The sequence below is a fragment of the Rutilus rutilus genome (genome assembly GCF_951802725.1).
Source record: "Rutilus rutilus genome assembly, chromosome: 6".
Classification (NCBI taxonomy): Eukaryota; Metazoa; Chordata; class Actinopteri; order Cypriniformes; family Leuciscidae; genus Rutilus; species Rutilus rutilus.
The window spans coordinates 27,650,691-27,667,304 of record NC_140214.1 but is presented as its reverse complement, the minus strand read 5'-3'; the positions used below and the strand labels follow the sequence as shown (position 1 = coordinate 27,667,304).

At 35.9% G+C, this 16,614-nt stretch overlaps 1 protein-coding gene across 2 annotated transcripts; it reads right to left on the bottom strand.

Annotated features, from left to right (window-relative positions):
* Positions 1-3,619: 3,619 nt before the first annotated feature.
* Positions 3,620-15,991, bottom strand: prtfdc1b (phosphoribosyl transferase domain containing 1b). Of its 2 annotated transcripts, XM_084411344.1 has the most exons (9): positions 15,846-15,988; positions 15,534-15,640; positions 14,173-14,356; positions 12,809-12,874; positions 10,249-10,266; positions 9,078-9,160; positions 8,869-8,915; positions 8,192-8,268; positions 3,620-4,436 (listed from the first exon to the last, which is right to left on the bottom strand). In XM_084411344.1, the coding sequence occupies exons 1-9, from the start codon at positions 15,891-15,893 to the stop codon at positions 4,389-4,391; spliced, it is 678 nt and encodes a 225-aa protein (XP_084267470.1). In that variant the 5' UTR covers positions 15,894-15,988; the 3' UTR covers positions 3,620-4,388. The 2 variants fall into 2 exon arrangements, with proteins under 2 accessions (XP_084267470.1, XP_084267471.1); XM_084411345.1 differs by lacking the exon at positions 10,249-10,266 and having other exon boundaries at positions 15,846-15,991.
* Between the last annotated feature and the right edge of the window lie 623 nt (positions 15,992-16,614).

The window sequence follows — 16,614 nt, the reverse complement described above, 5'->3', positions numbered from 1 at the left end:
AGGAGTTATAAGTTATAACATAATTTTGCAAGTTAGTGAGTGATTTAAGGACTTTAGATTGATGGAAAATGCATATTTAGGCTACAGTCGGTTTGTTGAAGTTTGGCCTGTTCTCTCTTCAGACATTCAAGGAGGCAACATCAATTCTTTTTAGTCATTTCCTAGTATCTGTCTAGTCTAGACAGAGAAGCCTCAGACCTCCAGCAGAGCCATTTGAATACACAGTTCATTGTCTATCTTTAATTTAAGGCCAGAGCTGAATCATTACAGAAATGTATGTTAAATTCCACGTATACACCACTGTAAAAGGAAACTCACAGCCTGTAACTTTACATGAGGATCAAATATGTCATGACTCACTTCCTTGAAACCAAAAACTTTTCATTAAATGGTGGTTGTATGCTTTCATTTGGGTGGAGACTGGGCCAAAGTAGGCACAATACGGGCTTGAGGTATACAGGCCCTATGATTTGTCCACAGGTTCCATGTCTAATGTATTCTGGTCTCTGCATATGGACCATGCAGTTGAAAGTTCACCCAAAAGTATAGTGAACTAACTTGTCCATACAATGAAATTCAATGGGGTCCAATCTTATTTTGACCTCCCATTGCCACACGTCTTTTGAGTTCCACAGTCGTGAAGTTTTCAATTTTGGGTGTGTGTACACACTTATATATAGAACCCTATAGGACTCAATTTTAAAGAACCCTTTATGCCAAAAAATGTTCTATATAGGGAGAAATGTCTTAAATGATTCCATAACACTTTCATGTGTAATGGGTTATTTAATTTTTTTCTAGTGATAAAGTATGTTTATGAGCTGTTTAATTCGTGAAATTTTGTTACAAATAAAAATTATTTAAAAACAAACATAATTACAATTGAATCCCATGATTGGAACTCTTAAAGAGTGAGTCACTCTAAGAGTGAATATCCCTTTTGTCTATGGGATTAAAAAAAAAAAAAAACTTGGATGTGAGCAAATGGAAAGTAAAAGGGTTTAGGAATTTGTTCAAATACATAATTCTAAGTATGAGCAATAAACTATTGTATACATTACCTCACTGTCTTATATTTATGCGTTTTCTATTTTTGTCCATCCTTGTGAGCTGCTAAACAGTCTTTCGTTAATGACAATGATAACAAAGCTCTATATTCTATTCTAGTACCAGTAAACACAACTAATTTAGTTAGGCCTATCAGTCAACCCACTTATATTAATAGCTCTGGAGCCCTGAACAATGAACAAGCAGCCTATCATGGTATGACTCATAACTGACTTTATTTCCTGCATTCGGATTACTTTGTTTTTGAAAAGCCAACGGATACCTTCACCTCACAAAGTGTGTTGCCATCTGTTAAACACACTGGGGGATTTCAAATGACATGAACAGCAGTCTTGTGGGAGTCTTTAGTTCTAATGAGGGGTATTTAATGGCCAAAAAATATCAAGACATTTAACAGGACCATGCACATCCGGGTGCAAACACTATTCGCTTATAACCTTCCCAAATTCCAGGATGTAATGGTCTCCACACGCACTGCTAAACAATAAAATGGGACCACGACTTGACTCATTTAGCAGTGAGTGTGGAGACAATTTCATGAACACCAGAATGAAGTGAAGTTCATGGCCTCTCAATCACTTTTACACATTCGTAAATCTTTATTGGAAGTGCATAGTGGATTAAGTATTAAAGCTGATCTAAAAGGCAAATTGTGGCCAAATTCCTAATTAGGTTTCATTTTTCTGTAATTTTAGTCACAAATTTTATGTTAAACTTCTAATCACTGGCCCGTTTCACGTATCAATTCATGATGTTGGCTTGACAAAATTAAAAAGCACTGCTATTGTATAATCTGTTTCTCAAACCTATGAACTCTTTTTTGACTGTAACAACTTATCAAGCTACATTTACCAAACTTAGCACAGTCCTTCAGTCTGTTTTGACTTGGGATGTTTAAATATGGCCTAGGCCTATGCCTTATTTCTGATGATCTAAATCCAAGAGACTTCTATTAAAGGGATAGTTCGGCCAAAAATGATATTAAACCCATGATTTACTCATCCTCAAGCCGTTCGAGATGTATATGTCAATCTTTTTTCAGACGAACACATTTTCAGTTATTTTAGAAAATGTCTTAGATCTTTCAGTGGTTATAATGTGAAGCTATGGGGTCCACCTCCTTCAAGTCCCAAAATGTGCATGCATCCTTCACAAAAGTAATCCATCCGGCTCCAGGGGGATAAACGAAGGCCTTCTGAGGGTAATCCGCGCGGTTTTGTCGTAAAAATATACATAATCGACGCGCGTTCACGGAGATGGATGCTGGCGTATGACGTAGGACGTAGCGTAGGAAGCGTCGTGACGTAGAACGAACGTAGAGTTTTGGTTTGCTCTGCTCTCTGGCTGCGCTGTCACGTTCGTTCTACGTCACGACGCTTCCTACGCTACGTCCTACGTCATACGCCAGCATCCATCTCCGTGAACGCGCGTCGACCGCTACCGGAAGCCAGTTATTTTCGTTTATAAAGTTTTAAATATGTATATTTTTACGACAAAACCGCACGGATTACCCTCAGAAGGCCTTCGTTTATCCCCCTGGAGCCGGATGGATTACTTTTGTTAAGGATGCATGCACATTTTGGGACTTGAAGCAGGTGGACCCCATAGCTTCACATTATAGCCACTGAAAGATCTAAGACATTTTCTAAAATAACTGAAAATGTGTTCGTCTGAAAAAAGATTGACATATACATCTCGAACGGCTTGAGGGTGAGTAAATCATGGGTTAAATATCATTTTTGGCCGAACTATCCCTTTAATATTAATATCTGACTGCAATTCCAGCTATGTCCACTAAACTTGGCACAGACCTTCAGACATTTCTGACTTTAGCACACTACTCTTTTCACATACTGTTGTTACTACAGTACATAGGGAAGTACACTCTTAAAAATAAAGGTTCCAAAAGGGGGTTTTCACAGCTATGCAATTTGAGAACCATTTCAGTGAATAGTTCTTAAAAGAACAATTTTTTGTATGTGTGTAGAATCCTTTTTTCCAATGAAAAGGTTCCATGGATGTTCATGGAACCATAAAAGCCAATAAAGAACCTTTTCAATGCACTTTCAGATGCTGCCACTGTACAGATCTTGAAGTATTCAAATTAAATAATGTCTTTGTAAGCTTGAAACTTCAAGGCCCTTTAAAACATCTTTCAGGAAATGCTTTGTCAAGTCAAATGTGAGTATGATACTACTGTCATACCTGTGGTGCATGACTTTAGGGTGCTTTTACACGTACACATGAAACTGGACATTGTTTCTGACAGAAACGCACCACATAATTCCCCTGCACTGAACACAAGCAGCAGTCAGACAAGCAAAAGAGGCTGGGCACAGGAAACAATGAACAACAGACGTTGTTACATAACACACACCCAGCCAAACTCTGTTCCACTTCAATTGTGTGTGTACAGGTGTGCGGCATGTTTGAGTGTGTCTTACCGAAGTATGACTGCTGCTCTCCATTACAATACCACAGCAAATGATCCATAACTAGCATGCTTTCATCTGTATTCTCTGACACAGAATGCAAAAAAAGTGGCGTACATAAATACAAATGCATAATATTTTAATGTTGTTAAATGAAGAGGTTATAAAATGTATAAAAATTTCACATGAATGTAAACTTGAATATAAACAAATTTCACAAAAATTGGCCAACAATTTCTTAAGCTGTAGTTCACGTTATAGCGTCTGAAAGGCAATTGCTGATGAATAAAAGTATTGTGAGAAGTATATTTAATTCACAGTATAAGTAAACAATTTCCCATTATTGAATGGAACACGTAAAAATTAGACACATGGAAGCACGTAGTCTTAAAGGCACAGTTCACACAAAAATTGTAATTGTCATCATTTACACTGTGAAAAAAGTTAAGTTGCTGCCTTACATTTAAGTAAAATTTTAATTCTTGCCTAGTTAAATCTTATATAACGTCATGTTTAAATTGGTTAAATTATTGCTTAAAGTAATTGAAAAACATGTTTCTATTACTAATGTTTACAGTGTAATCACCCTCATGTCGCACCAAAACCAAAAGACTTCTGTTCAACTATCCCTTAAATGACTAAATAACATACTAACATACAGAATACTAATAGTAGTATGTCAGTATGCTATTTCTGCAGTATGTATACTGTAATGTATACTGTGTAGTATTCAGTCAGTTGTAACCCAGTACTCCATGTATTTCTAACTTAGCCAATTAAACCGGTCCATATTGAAGGCAAGAAGGAGGATCGTTTGAGAGCTGTGTGAGATCCATGGACCCCTTCCATCAGCATTCAGATACTCATGCAAGAGTGAGATCATCATCTTCAGATCTTGTATTTCTGCTTCCCTCTGTCACTGATCACGCAGATGTGCTGTGAGAGGGGGAAGAGAAAGATAACAGTAAGCCATTTAAGGGGACATCCGCAAAGTACAATAATGTACACAAAGACAGCTAAAATGTTCATTATCCGTTAACAAAGCTGTCAGCAGACAGCGAAAACAGACATAAATGAAGAACTAACACTGTTTACTGGCCAAGAAAGCTTAGTAATCAGGTGAAGTTGGTCTCTAAATGCCCAAATATCACTACTAACCGAAAGACATTCTCAAAAATGATTGATTTATGGCACTCTTCACAGATAGCAATTCTGTGTTACACAAAAAACACTCCTCACATTAAGATGCTCGACTCACAGTTGATTCCAACAGATTTTGGTCCCTTTAAGGCAAGTCATTTCACTTGGCGGCCATCTTTGAAACGCCTCTCAGGCAGCTGTTTCAGTTGGACAGCTCCTATATCTCTTTTTGGATGGGGAAACATCTGTTCACCAAGCTTACGATAGAATTTCATATTTGAAATCACCAAGGAAATCTGACAACCACGGTTTCATAAATGTTGTTTCTAAATGCGCCGAATCATGACAAAACTGCATTTTTTCAGGCTGGACCAGCATTGTATGTGCAGTCATAAGTCTCAGAACACTGACTGTTTCTGTAGCAACCAGAGCTTCTAAAGGCCGGGGCAGTGACCATAGATATGTATACGAAAATCCCACATTCCGCCGCTCCAGACACGTCTGCGCGCCCGCCATCTTGTAATGGTCAGCGTGTTGTCACTCACAGTAAGAATCAATGATGTGAAACCACCCTGATTTAAATTCCCGAAGAAACGGGATAACCTTTCACAGGTGAGAATATGTTGCTTTGTGTTTTTATACGTATTAACTCAATATTACGTTACTACAGTACTTTTAATGATTTTCATTTTACTATTGTTAACTTTTTAATGTCGTGGCAGCTGACGCCTTCGTCTTCTTGTATTGTGTTAGTTTAGCAAAATCATCTTCTGGAGTCCATTTCATATATAGATATTCATACATGCGTCTAACTACGTGTGCAGTTGCTCAGTCAACTTGCTCTCGAATGTTCACAGACCGCTCCATTATAGCGGACAGCTTACATATAGCGGCACATTGAAATGGCCGCTAATTAGGCATCTATGGATATACGTACATAATATATCTATATATATATATATATATATATATATATATATATATATACACACACTCACCTAAAGGATTATTAGGAACACCATACTAATACTGTGTTTGACCCCCTTTCGCCTTCAGAACTGCCTTAATTCTACGTGGCATTGATTCAACAAGGTGCTGAAAGCATTCTTTAGAAATGTTGGCCCATATTGATAGGATAGCATCTTGCAGTTGATGGAGATTTGTGGGATGCACATCCAGGGCACGAAGCTCCCGTTCCACCACATCCCAAAGATGCTCTATTGGGTTGAGATCTGGTGACTGTGGGGGCCATTTTAGTACAGTGAACTCATTGTCATGTTCAAGAAACCAATTTGAAATGATTCGAGCTTTGTGACATGGTGCATTATCCTGCTGGAAATAGCCATCAGAGGATGGGTACATGGTGGTCATAAAGGGATGGACATGGTCAGAAACAATGCTCAGGTAGGCCGTGGCATTTAAACGATGCCCAATTGGCACTAAGGGGCCTAAAGTGTGCCAAGAAAACATCCCCCACACCATTACACCACCACCACCAGCCTGCACAGTGGTAACAAGGCATGATGGATCCATGTTCTTATTCTGTCTCTACCATCTGAATGTCTCAACAGAAATCGAGACTCATCAGACCAGGCAACATTTTTCCAGTCTTCAACTGTCCAATTTTGGTGAGCTCGTGCAAATTGTAGCCTCTTTTTCCTATTTGTAGTGGAGATGAGTGGTACCCGGTGGGGTCTTCTGCTGTTGTAGCCCATCTGCCTCAAGGTTGTGCGTGTTGTGGCTTCACAAATGCTTTGCTGCATACCTCGGTTGTAACGAGTGGTTATTTCAGTCAAAGTTGCTCTTCTATCAGCTTGAATCAGTCGGCCCATTCTCCTCTGACCTCTAGCATCAACAAGGCATTTTCGCCCACAGGACTGCCGCATACTGGATGTTTTTCCCTTTTCACACCATTCTTTGTAAACCCTAGAAATGGTTGTGCGTGAAAATCCCAGTAACTGAGCAGATTGTGAAATACTCAGACCGGCCCGTCTGGCACCAACAACCATGCCACGCTCAAAATTGCTTAAATCACCTTTCTTTCCCATTCTGACATTCAGTTTGGAGTTCAGGAGATTGTCTTGACCAGGACCACACCCCTAAATGCACTGAAGCAACTGCCATGTGATTGGTTGATTAGATAATTGCATTAATGAGAAATTGAACAGGTGTTCCTAATAATCCTTTAGGTGAGTGTATATGGCAGTGACGTGATGACTTCACCAATCTGTGATTGGCTCTTTTATATAGAAGGCGGGACTTATATCGCGTTGCACTTTCTCCCAGTAATATGAGTGCACATCATTGTATATCTAGGCTGAATCCAAAATCGCCCCCTATACCCTCAAATATGGCGTTATTTGAGGGGACAGCCATTTGTAGTGGTGTCCGAAACCATAGTGGACGTTATTGAGTGCACATATTCAATCCCACATTGCACTGCAATAACGAGTGTACAATGTACGCTCAACGGCTGTCCGAATTGGCTCACCCCTTTTATTCACTCCTTCAAGTGAATAGTATTAGTGGACTGACATAGGGAATAGTCAATAAGGGTTTAGGGGGCGATTTCGGATTCAGCCCTAGTCTTTGTTTGGGTGCTAGCATGTTGCTAAGCTAATGATGCAATAGCCTACTTAAGCATAAAAATACACTATGTTAGACAGTCTAATTTTAATTACATAACTTTATAAATACTTTTGGGTATTGATATAATAGAAGAATAGAGCAGAACAATTTTCAATAATTTATGACACATTCACGGTTTGTTGATGTCAGGTAATGGTTAAATCACAAGCAATTAAACAAATAAAATATTCTATCTTTTTTAGTAAGTTTTATTTTGTCTTTTTTCTTTAAAATTCAATTTAATTTTATATTTTCAGATTTAACTACACCACCTTTAAAAACTTCTGTCTAAAACAAAAACAAACTTCTTTTTTCTGCAAAATGCTTTCTAGGTAGGCAGATCACAAGATTCGGGAGTGTGCTGCTGTCCATGATGTATGCATGTGAGAGATAGATACTAGATTGCTGGATAATTGAGTTGAACAGCCCGGGGCATTCTCTGAAGTGGGTGTCATTTTTCACAACAGCTCACTTACCCCTAGCAACCAGCCCTCCAAATGGAGACAAATGGACAACTGTGCCGCTGCAGAGAGACTTTTCTTCCTAATTCTCACCCTGCTAATGCTGTCTGTCATTTCACGCTTTGGGTCGACATTACAGGCTTAGTTCAGTAATACGTCACCGCAGTTCAAGCAAACAAACTCATTTATGCTTCAAAGAGAGACATTTCTCTACAGCAAGTGTGCGCCTTTGAAACGCTGATCTCACACCAGTTGTCACTTCTAGACTTTGGAATATGTAGACATATGGAGCGAGTCCCTCGTTTGGGGAGATTCCCACAATAAGCTTTCAAAAAGCTCTTTGCCAGAAGTGACAAACGATATTTAAGAACACTTTTTATACACTGAATCAACATGTCACTTTCAGTCAATGTAACATTTAACCGTTTAAATGTGGGCAAATATTGATAAAAGGGCTCTTACATTGAGATCTCTAAAGTATTCATTGTAATCCAAGGCATAGCCAACCACAAAACGATTGGAGATCTCAAATCCAACATCTGGAACAAAGAGCACAAAAAAGAAAAGGAAATATTAATCTGTTCTTGTGATATTTTGGTTTTTCAAAAAACAAAACAACAGCCTGACATGAAATAACAGGCACAAATGTATTAACGTATCTATTTTTTTTGTTTGTTAAATATTGTATTTAAAGCATCAGGCTTTTATGGCTCATATTGTAAGAAATAGAGCTCATTACAACACATCGATTTTATTCACATGTCCAAACTGAGCAAAAATATGCAATTTGGTGCAGTTGCTGATGTTTATATGGGCAAAAAGTATGATGAAATTCAGATTTTCATCTTGAAATAATGTTACCTATATGAATGTCAGTAATGATTCACAGCAAACCCCAACCCGAAGGTGGACATTTTTACAATTATACTAAAAGGCCTTTTACTTTCTAAAAACTATGTCAATCAGATGACAGAAGACATTTAGTAGATTGTGTACAACAGGATCTTCAGCAAAGTTTTGATCATTTAGAAGCCTGTGCAACAAATATGATACAGTAGGCTTTATAGAGTTAAAAAAGTACATTATTATGCATATAAAATAACATTAGCCATTATACAGAGTTTGTAATCATCACTTACAGTCTGGCAGATAACCTGTCCCACTAGGCACCCTTTTCACCAGCAACCTGTGACAGATATAAAACACTATATGTGCAAGTCTTCACCAATAATATAAACATATCAGCACATGCACACACATACACAGTCCTACTGTACTGACCAGGTAAAGGAGACACAAAAGTATAGCTCAGGCCTGTACTAATCTATAAGTCTGTGAACTGACTTACCCAGCTACTTTGATCATTTTGGGCTTGAAGGCTTCAACGTGATCCAGCAGAGTCTTCATGGTCTTCCCAGTGTCCACGATGGCCTGTGGGAAGGAGGAGGACACTGAGATGAAGGCAAATACAGACGGCTGTCACACACTATCAGCTTAAGAAGCACACTCGACAGAACTTAAGAAGTCTTGGCATTGCATGAAATAATGACACAGCAGAGGCACAAAATAAACACTAGAATGCTTTAGTTCACTGTACTGTAAAATGTTTTATCAAACATTACTATAGTCCATAATATCTATAAGTCACAATCATTAGGGTTGGTGTAGTATTTTGTCCTACCACCCGCTATATTATATTATATTATATTATATTATATTATATTATATTATATTATATTATATTATATTATATTATATTATATAACAAGTTTGAGGTTGGTAAGATAATAGCAAAACAGTAATATTGTGAAATATTATTACAATTCAAAATAACTGTTTTCAATTTCAATATATTTTATAATGTTTTATAATGTATATTTTATCATTTTTTTAGGAATTTTTGATGAATAGAAAGTTCAAAAGAACATTTATTTGAAATATAAATCTTTTGTAACATTATAAATGTCTTTACTGTCACTTTTGATCAATTAATGCATCCTTGCTGAATAAAAGTATTCATTTCTTTCTTTAAAAAAAAAAATCATTCTGACCCTGCATTGTATTAATCATAGAATTATTACACAGTACATGCAAATATAATACATTTAATGTAGGTCCCTTAACGGCATGAACTGTTTTTACAGAAATGTGAACGTTTACATACTTTTGAAGCTGTATCAGACTGTAAACAAGATAATCAGATGTATTGTCTCAAGTGAATTTATTATTTAATATCAAATCAAAACTAAACGTAAGGCACATATGGCATTATTAAATGCAAAAAGTTAGCAAAAAAAGGCAATTAAGACTGAAAAAAACAATCATCTGGCTTTTAAGTCGTATGGAATGAACGCAGCATGAATGCTTGGATAAGTAGAGGCACAAAATGGTGCATGCTTGACTGACCAGGGCAGAAAGCAGAGGAATTTGCTATAAAGCATCTGAAAGGCCTCTATTTATTTGAAAGGATATTAAAGTGATTGAGGGAGTGAGTTTATCCAGACAGACAGCAGACGTACCTCCACAATCAGGACGTTCTTCAGTACATGTGAAGAGACAGACAGGAGATGCGTGACTGAATACACTGAACATCACAGCATTCAACAACTCACAGAGTTAACACAATACGAAGACTGTTTAGACTGTTACAATAAGGGTGGGAAAAAGGTCAATTACCACATTAAATAATAGGAATTACAAAAACAAAACTTAAAGGTGAACTATGTGGATACATTGTGCTAATGAGAATTTGCGTGAATGTACGTAATCGGTTTGAATATAATTTCATTTGGGGTAAAACGTGACCTGTTTCCATGGGATTTACCCTTGAGCTATTTTTAACAATTATGTGATGAACAGCAAGGAACATTTGTATAAAAATTGTTTATTACTGTGTAGACCACCAAATAAACTACACTGCTTTATGGACTCTATTTCCCAGCATGCATATTTCCAAGATTATAAACAGCGTGGTTTCATAATCAGGTGTAAATAAAAAAGAAAAGATATTTTACTAAAGATCTCCGTCTGTGTCACAGACTCACGCACTGTATCACAATCCTGAGCTCTTCTGGGAAATCCAATTACTTGAGGAACTGAGCAGATCAATCCTCTTACGGAAGAATTAGACATCATAAACCTTTGACGAACTGTAACCACTCAGTCATGTCTAGCACAAGAGCACATACATGCATTCAGAAAAAAAAAAAGTGAATGGTTGAATTTAAGGTTCATCATAATTATAGTTAATGATTTAAAAAAAATATGGGCACCATTAAATAAAATTAGTGCAATTACCCAGAGAAAACTGTATCATTATTAAAAAAGGTTTTACATTTTAATGAAGGGAAAATTGGATAATGATTGGAAAGATTTGAAAATAGCTGCAAAGTCTCTTATGCTCATCAATGCTGCATTTATTTGTTTTTTAATTATTTTTCTATTTTAATATACAAGCTGCAAAGCTGAATGTGATGCAAAGCCATTACTCCAGTCTTCAGTGTCCCATGATCCTTCAGAAATCATTCTAATGCTGATTTGATATAATGCTCAGTTGATGGACCACAATAACTTCCATAGAAGAAAAAAAAAATATATATACTATGGAAGTCAATGGGGTCCATCAACCGTTTGGCTCATTCTTCAAAATATCTTCCTTTGTTTTCAACAGAAGAGAGAAACTCATATAGGTTTGAAACAAATTGAAACTTTTGTAAATGATGACAAAATTTTCATTTTGAATTGAATTATATTCCTTTATGTAATTAATTTACCCCAAAACAAAAGATAACATGTATTATAATAATTAAAAAATAATATTATTTTTGTCTTCCATTTCATAATGAACGCAGACAAGCTCAGCGCAGACTCGTTTTTCATCAGTTCTTTTTTATGATTTGGAATGTATGCAAAGGATTAAAGGATGTGAAGGATACACTTGATGCATCCTTCAGAATGAGCTGAATAAAGGATGTGAAATGAAGGCAGCCTCCCAAAGATCCTTCTAATTAACACTTGATGACGTGGCAGCCAGGGGACGCAGCCTCAACGAGTGCTGAACTTTCATAACCTGCATCCTATTCTTCTGCGGTCCAGCATGGCAGGTTTGCTTGAGATGCGCCCTCTACTGTACAGGAATGATGCTGCATTTCCTTCAGCCTGAGGCTTATTCATTTCACTTTCGGTGTGAAAAGGTCTTTGCGTTTGCCAAAAATAGAACTTAGGTTTATTTTGTTATCAAAACAAACAAGCTAGCCCAGCCCAGGTGAGAAAAGGTAGTGCAGAAGTAACGCAACACATTACTCTCCATTAAAAGTAACACAATTATTTACTTTTTAGGGAGTAACGCAATATTGTAACGCATTACTTTTAAAAATCCCTAACACTATGTGTGTGTGTGTTTTTATATAATATATATATATAAAAACACACACACACACACACACAGTGTTAGGGATTTATCAGTATATGCATCCTAGTCTTCTGCGTGTATGTATGTATATATATATATATATATATATACACACATATACATTTTATATATATATATATATATATACAAATTTTATATATATATATATATATATATATATATATATATATATATATATGCATACACACACACACACACACACACACGCACACACACGCATGTCAATACAAAAACTTCTCACTTTATTTATATATACTTAACTCAAATTCTGTTTGTTTGGACGGTGAAAAAAAAAAAGCAAATAGATATGTCTATTGAAAATATATTAATGTGTAAGTAATATAAACATTTAAATTTTGCATGTCTTCCTTTGATCTGTTAAACGTTTTTCACAGAAACAGATTAGTCAGTTTTGACCATTTACCTTTAAAAACTACATTTAAAGTGAATTTTCTTACAGCGCTCCTAACTTTCATTTTTGCTTTATTAATTTAAATAACATTTAAAAGGCGTGTCACAAGAAAATGTCAAGGTCACATTCCACCTCAAAGTCAAAAAAGATTATTTTTTTTACATTTCTCATAAAAAACTTTTTTTTTTGCATAGTTATTTGGACAGGTTTGATGAAAAGGCTGAGAATGTTTTACCTTTCCATTCAGCACAGATAGGTTATCTGCTCCTACTATGTGGAGATCTGGAGTTGACTGGTCATTCTGGTCGGGAATCAAAGAACAAGTCAAATATTATTAGTATTATATTTCTTGTTTCATGTAAAAAAACTAAAATCAAAATGAAAATACAAAAAATACATCATTTAGTACATATTTACTGGGACCAATGTGTCATGGAAATATTTGTATTATCTACTTTCAATGAGCCAAGCCTAGACATTACATCAAGTTAGTTACATACTATTATTATTTAATGAGTAAGTGGATGAATAAGTGGATGCTTTCCAGACAAAGCGATTTAGCATACAATAAATAAAAGTTCTCCTAGATTCGCCTGGGTTTAACAACCATAGACTTTAGTTAAAAAATGTCAGCAATGCTGAGAAAAAAAATGCCTTCAAAGATGATATGGGAAATCAACGGACAAACAGGGAGCATGACAAATATAAAGTCATGACGCCCTCTGTTGACTAAATACATACAATGCAGTCAACATTCATCAACAACAATCACATTTTATTAGTCAGAAATGAAGCAAAACTGGAGAGAAACTAGGCCTTTTGCATATATTTGAGTGACCTGCAGCCATATTATTAGTTCTCTATTAATGTAAAAACAACATGTAAAATACACTACTGTTCAAAGGTTTGGGATATGATTTTTTTCCCTAAAAGTAATTAATACTTTTATTCAGCAAGGACACGTTTAATTGATCAAAAGTGACAGTAAAGACATTTTTAAAAAAAATTAACAAAATATTTATATTTCCATTAATAAAATAAATTCTGAAAAAAAAAAGTATTTTGGTTCCCATAAAAATATTAAGCAGCAGCGCAACTGTTTTCATGTGACACTGACGACTGAAATAATGGCAGCTTTGCCGTTACAGGAATAAGTGACATTTCAAAATATATTAAAATAGAAAACTTGTGATAATATTTCACAATTGTACTGTTTTTACAAAGAAGCTTTGGTGAGCATGAGCATGAAAGACTTCTTTCATGAAATTAATTTAATCTTACCAACCCCAAACTTTTAAATGCTGGTTAGTTTAGCTTTTGTTTTATGTCTGGCTTCACATAGCAATTCGCATGCATGAAGTAGATGATTCATTAGCACTGTGAAGCCATGCTGAGATAATCAGAAACAAAGTGGCATTTGTAAAAGTCTGTGTGCGTGTGTGTGAAAGAAACTTGTGATTCATCATATGATCCAAGCAGTTTCGTGGCTGTTTCAGCATATAAAACGTTTAAGAAAATCACTTTATATTTGCTACGTACTCAAATTCAGTAGAAAATGGAAAAGCAGGATCAAGAACACTAAACTCCAAGTGTGCTCACCAGGTAGCTCTTGAGACGTATGAAGTCCACCCTCATGGGAAGGGTCTTGTTGGAGTTTCGGCACAGGACTTTGATGCAGTCGACCAGATCAGCGCAGAACTGAAAACCTCCCTTCAGCACACACAACACCACAATGTCATGATCGCCAAGATCTTCCAAGATATTTCTTGCCAGTCTCTCGGTCCTGGAAGAAACCCATGACAGCACAACAAAGTCTAACTCTCCATTTTGATCCAAAAATGTTAGGTTTTCATATTAAATTCTCAGAAGAAGAAAAAACATTAAAGCCTATGTCTATATGCTTCACAAGGCAAATATTCCTGGTCGAATAATCCTTAAGGTATCCAATTTGAAATGTATCCTCATAATTTAGAACCTTACCTAAGCAACAAAACATAATTTTTTGTTAGTTCACAACATGACTATTACCAATAAATCCCCTTACTGCTGATTTACAAACTATAACATAATTTTCAGTACAAAGATATTATTCCAAGTATTAGATCAAATAGCACTCAAATACGAGTTTAAAAATTCTGTAGAAATGTCTACTAATACAGCAGGATCTTCTTCTTATGGCCAGAAGCTTCTTATTCTTATCTTATATAATTATGATCCTTTAAGATAGGGTTAGGATTATTCTGATAGGAATCCTGCACAAATTCCTTTGATATTTAAAAAGCTGATTTTTCATTTCACTAGTAAAACTATAAAAATGACAAGCTAACAAGTCTGTAATATACATGCTTATCCAAAGTCACTGATAATTGTAGAGTAATTGCAAAATGAACCCACGTGCAAGTTAATTGTCATTAACCTCACAAAAGGAAAGGCAGCAATTCATTGCATCGTTCACATGTAGCCATTTTAAAAATAAAAAGATGTTAATCTCAAAATACCTTCGTATGACATTAAGAAACAATGATTTCAGAATAAATTAGTAGTCAAATTGATTAATCGCATCTAACAAAGAAATTTGTAAATATGTGCGTGTATGCATATATATATAAAAACACATACTGTATATATAAACAAACTTATGTTAAATGTGATTAATTTGGCAGCACAATTATAAACACAGAAGCATTATGCTGTAAATCACTGTAGTTCTTAATACTGCAAATAAAGGCATTTGAAATCTCAAAAAAGCTGCATTGCTGAAATGTTTTAAAAATGTAATATGAAGTTTAATCTATTAAAATATAAAGCTAACTTATATTACAAATATTGTGTCATTTGTTCATATGCAGTAGTTTCCAAAGGTCTAAAAATATTTGGAAAAATAAAAAAACAAGTATAGGTCCGCATAGTGGACGTCATCGGTAAGTGTCTAAATGGCGCCTTAATTACATTTACAGTACCTGTCCATGATAACTCCATGTGGGATGTAGACACAGTCCAGATCCTCAGAGTAATGCTCGGGATAGGTGAAGAGATCCAGCGGGTGCCCGGGCCAGTCATCTGGGATCTGTAAGCACAGTTGAGCTGAGGCACATGCATTTTATTTTCACGTGTTACAAAGTTTCAGCACCGCGTTAGCTACTTTTACAGTATGATTACAAAGTTTCCAATGAAGTGAAATCCGTCAGCTTCGGATAGTTTCACACTAAAATGAGTACACTAGATGAGTTAAGTAATTTCTTTTGCGATGCTTTTAGTTTTTGCGCACAAACCACAATTCCTTTATCCGCGTCTGTTTGTTTGCGTTCCCATCCTGCCATGTTGGATTCCTGCAGCTCGTTGAGTACCCCACGAATGAATTGAACTCTTCTCGAGTCCCGTCCACATCAGTATTGTTGATGACGTCATCGGTAGCGCACAGTATGGGTGTCACCGGTGACGGAGCTTGGCGTATCGGAATGTGGGTGCAAGTGAGAAAGTTTGGGTTTCGTGCAATCCCTGTCTTTTGTAATTACATATTTATCTGAAGTCATTAATTGTGTATTATTTATATTTATCTTACGTTGTTGACTGTGTCAGCTTCACTGTTCAGTTGCCCTCATGAAAAGCTGTGCAGTGTGCATCACCAGTGGGGTGGCACGTTAGTGCCATTAGTGGAAATCAGCCAATGAGAATGAGGTGCAATGAATGCAGCGGTCCACTTTAAAACCTTACATAGTATACATAGCCTATACTATCCGTTATAGCCAACCGTGCTGATTGCTGATGGTGCTTTTTACCTATTGCTTGTCTGCTTTTCACTAAATAACGCATTCAAATTTGTCCTCAAGAACGTGGCTGGAATAGCCGAACCTGTTAATAGGCTACAAAGGAGTGTCCACATACTTTTTGGCCATATCATTTCTATAATAATAATAATAATAATAAATCGTTAAAAAATATAACTATTATACATGTTTTAAATAGGCTAGCCTATATTAAAAATAATAATTAAATAAATAAATTTTAAATAATAAAAATCCTACTTTAAGTAATATGATA